The sequence below is a fragment of the Poecilia formosa genome, unplaced genomic scaffold (genome assembly GCF_000485575.1).
Source record: "Poecilia formosa unplaced genomic scaffold, Poecilia_formosa-5.1.2 Scaffold368, whole genome shotgun sequence".
NCBI lineage: Eukaryota > Metazoa > Chordata > Actinopteri > Cyprinodontiformes > Poeciliidae > Poecilia > Poecilia formosa.
This window is the reverse complement of record NW_006800307.1, coordinates 221,799-225,897: the sequence shown is the minus strand read 5'-3', so window position 1 is coordinate 225,897 and position 4,099 is coordinate 221,799. Positions and strand designations below refer to the sequence as shown.

Below are 4,099 nucleotides of genomic sequence, written 5' to 3'. Positions count from 1 at the left end.
TTAGCTTACTCTAAATGCATTTTTCTGTTTAAGTTCTATAAAGCGCTAGTCTACTTGGTTGCTTTGTGAATTGTCAGTTGAATAAAGTTCAAGATTTGTGTTTTAGTTAAAGGATGTTAAAATTCTTGAAATAATTTGACATTTATGTTCATGCCCTTATTTTGAAGGGGTGAAGACGACGCAGCCGTTCCGTTCCCCCTTCGCCACCAAATACTTTGACACAAGAAACAAAATAAAACACAGACAGCAAGATCTAAACATAAATATAATATAGAAGGGCATTAAAGAACATTTAAATTATGTCAAAATTAAACTGGTGCTCAAGTGTTGTGGTCTTTAACAGGCAAATATAAATTTTTCATAGAAGTTAGCGCTTTACCATTAGCTTAAGCGTAATGCCTTGCTGGTGTAATATTTCACCATTAGCTTCTATAAAATGGTAAAGCACAAGCTTACGGTACTAAAAGGTTTAGTTAGCAGTGCCCACCACTGTATTTATATTTTATATAGACTTATAGATAGCATTGTATTGGATTTGTGGATCCCAAACACTGAAGATATCTGCTCCATGCATCTTAACAGACATCAGGCTCAGCTGCTCTGTGTCAGAGCTGCAGTTCTGTCATGAAGCTGACCCAGAATCTCAGATTCCCCTTTGAGCCTCAACAGGTGAATAAGCCAAACTGAAGACAGATTAGGGTGAAACTTTAAGTCAGACTTTAATGATGAATGAAACAAAAATAGACGTTAGACAACATTAGAAACTGCACAGTGATCCGTTTACGTCGACCTTTGACCCCCGATGCCTTCAGGGTCAGGACTTCTGTGCCAGCAGCGTGCTGAGTTTGATCTTCCCGTCCATGGAGGCGGTGAGGCAGGTGCCGCAGTCGACGGCGGAGCACCAGTCCACCGTCACCACCGGGGCCTTGTGTCCGCCCAGCGGCAGCACCCGATCCAGTGCCGGCTCCCCATTGGTCAGCTGGAAGAGGAGGAGCAGAGAGTCAGAGAGCGAACATCAGGAGTTCCTCAGGGCTCCACTCTGAGCTCACCTTCAGTTAAAAACACAGCATGTTCTACAGATAATAAAACTAAAACATAAAACCACTTTTGTTTCACACCTGCCACTGATTCGACCCTTCAGACCTTCAGCTAGGCTATCGCTTACAAAGAGGCTACAAAGGAGCAAAAGGGCTGAGGATGAGGAAGACGATGAAGGGTACGCACTCGGTAGATGAGTCCTCCGGAGCTGGAACAGGTCAGGACGTGTTGGCCCTCAGAGTCGAAGGCAAACAGCCGTCCTCTGGGAACCTGGACCTGGAACACAGATCATATCCAGTTTGTGGATCTTTGGTTTAATCCGGTCGTCATGACGACGGGTTCGGTCTGGATCCTTTGTGACTGAGTCAGATGAGACTCACCTGTTTGTAGCCGCTGTACCCCGACAGGACGAAGGGGCCGGTGGCGTCCTGAGGCAGGACCTGCTCCGACTGCTTCACCCCACAGCGGTGGATGTTCCACTGGATGAACTGAACACAAACGCCGATTTCAGCCCAGCGCTGGAACCAGCAGAACGACTCGACCCGCTGCTCTCACTCACCTTCCTGTCCTCCCCGACGCTGAAAACCGTGTTTTCATCGTAGCTGAACTCCACGCTGTAAACCTCTCCGTCATGAGCCCTCCAGCTCATGGCGCTCTCGTAGCGCTGCATGTCTACAGCGGGAGCAGACGCACCAATCAGTTCCACCCAAACATGACTACAGGCAGCTGACGGGGTCAGCAACACCAACCAAAGAGCCTGATGACGCCGTCAGCAGCTCCCGTCACCAGCAGGTTCCCGTTGTGGTTGAAGGCGGTGCAGTTGATGGCGACTGGTTCTGGTTCTAGAGAGAACTGGAGCTGGGAGACAGAGGATGAAGTTATTAACATGAAATCCTTTTCAAAGGTTAAATGTTCTCCAATGCATCAGAAAACCTGCTGGATCTCAGTTAAAACAACATTTTAATTCATGATGTAAACGGTTCTGTGCCAACTGCCTGACCCCTAATATGTTGCTAAGCTAGTTAACTCCCCACCTGCTGTTTGACGGTCTTGGTGTCCCAGAGCAGCAGCTGACCGGACACCGGGATGGGAAGCCGAGGAACAGAATCAACACTTCCAGAGCGGCTGAGAGCCGCAGCTGAGCAGACGAACGACGAGCCGCTGGGGCTGCAGGCTAACGACAAAATACTGACAGACAAAACCAGTTAGCTAAATAAATTCACTCCTCTGGTCAAAGGCTGAGGGTTAGCATCTGCATCATTTGGTCCTCTTTAGTTGACATTTTTGACATAAAGTAAATACGTTTTATTTCTATTGACTAGTGTAGCAGTTAGCTGCTAAAAAGCTAGCTAGCATGTTGTTAGCCTACATTCAGAAATGGCTACTGATTTATGACATGGTCCCAGAAATTCATGGAAAACTAATTTTGTTTGAAGCCAAATTAAGTTTTTGACGGATTCCAAAGGAAATATTAAACTCTTTAGCTGCTTCATGCTAACCGCTTAGCTAGGTGCTAACTTTCCATATCAATCTGCTGTTCTGATGTATTAATAATATAATCTGGATTATTGGTGAATAAAAGTTTAATATGAAATCTTTTCTCACTGCTTTCTAAACTTCATAGCAATAAAAAATATAATCTGCAAACTGTCTGGTTGTAGCATTTAGCAGCTAATCCGTTTGCTGGTTGCTAATGTCTCTCATCCATTCGTACAGCATTTATGTTCTTATGGCTCTGATCCAGTTATACATTAATATTTATTATGAAATCTGCTCAAACTTGTCTGTGAGGGTCAAATAAATATCCTTAAAGGCTAATTGCTTTTCTGCTGGTGGTTTACCGTGGATGAGTTTCATCGATGTTCATCTCATAGAGATTCTTCTTGGCTTCTGTGTCGTAGAGTCGCACCGTCCCAACGCCGCTGCCTAATAACAGCTGACCACGCAAACATTCAGTCACCAGGGTTAGCCGTCGTCCTGTGCTAACGTACCGATCCATCCTGTGGGCCGGTTTTAAAGTCTTACCAGTCTGTCTGGTTTGGTGGCCCACTCCAGGGACAGCAGAGGAGACTTGGACATGATGGTGGCTTTGGTCTGCATCATGGGGTTGAAGGACCAAACCTTCAGAGAGAGGAGAGTTTCTCACAGTGAGTTTGATTTTTCAGAGGTTAGAAAATGGTAAAATAAAAATAAATGAACCTTTATGACGCCGTCTACGTCCAAACTGGCAACCCGGCGCCCAGAGCTGTCGACCCTGCAGACAGGCAGCAGGTTTGAGTTCAGCTTTACAGTCTGACGGCGTTCAGGTGTTCAGGTGTGACTCTGTACCTGCAGTGCATGATGGAGGAGTGATGCTCGCCGTACTCCTCCTGGCTCAGTTTGATGAAGGGCTGCTCCACCTGCAGGCCGCCGTCCTCCCTGCCGGAGGAGTCCGGCGGCTCCACCGCGCTCTTGGCTGCGGTCGCATCCACGTCGTCCGCTCTGCTCTCTGCAGCCTGAGGGAAACGTAAAGCTGAGCTGGAGCTCCTCGGACTCAGAGCGTTGACCAGGTGAGGCGCACCTGAGGGGCCGGCCTGGAGAACAGCTCCTTCCTCTCCTTCTCGTGCTCCTGGATCCTCCTGTGTCGGCTGCTGTGGTTCAAGGCCTGAGGCTGGGAACTGGGAGGCTCGCTGGACGAAGACTGGCAGGAAGCGGCTTTTACCTCCTTAGACTGGGACAACTCTTTAGACTTTACAGCCTGAAAATAATCAGAGGTTTTAATTATAAGTAATGGGGAAAAATCTGTGTTTTGGTTCAGTTGGAACCACGCTAACAAAATAAAAACAATAAATACATTTTGAAACCTGCGTTTTATCGGCTGTTAAAAATTCTTCAAGTATTTAGACGTTTATATTCATGCTCTTATTTTGAAGACGCAGCAGTTCCATTTCCTCCCCTCATGTTCCCCACTTTTTTCCCCAATAACTTTATTTAAAAAAAGAAACAAACAGGAACAAAATAAAAGACAGACAGAAGGGAAAACACATAAACCCAAATACAACACATAAGGGCATAAATAGAG

General features: G+C 46.4%; 1 protein-coding gene across 3 annotated transcripts in view; it reads right to left on the bottom strand.

The window, feature by feature from the left end:
• Positions 1–694: 694 nt before the first annotated feature.
• The window catches only part of wdr91 (WD repeat domain 91), a 14,984-nt gene continuing 11,579 nt past the window's right edge, over positions 695–4,099 (bottom strand). Inside the window, exons 8-18 of one of the 3 annotated variants that reach the window (XM_016662322.1) lie at positions 3,599–3,775; positions 3,367–3,536; positions 3,238–3,292; positions 3,064–3,159; positions 2,880–2,974; positions 2,073–2,226; positions 1,788–1,896; positions 1,598–1,710; positions 1,419–1,526; positions 1,225–1,314; positions 695–979 (exon numbers count right to left, since the gene is read on the bottom strand). In XM_016662322.1, the coding sequence (XP_016517808.1) occupies positions 815–979; positions 1,225–1,314; positions 1,419–1,526; positions 1,598–1,710; positions 1,788–1,896; positions 2,073–2,226; positions 2,880–2,974; positions 3,064–3,159; positions 3,238–3,292; positions 3,367–3,536; positions 3,599–3,775 (1,332 nt within the window). In that variant the 3' untranslated portion in view covers positions 695–814. Of the gene's footprint in view, positions 980–1,224; positions 1,315–1,418; positions 1,527–1,597; positions 1,711–1,787; positions 1,897–2,072; positions 2,227–2,879; positions 2,975–3,063; positions 3,160–3,237; positions 3,293–3,366; positions 3,541–3,598; positions 3,776–4,099 lie in introns of all 3 variants that reach the window. The other 2 variants (XM_016662321.1, XM_007575025.2) reach the window with 2 other exon arrangements.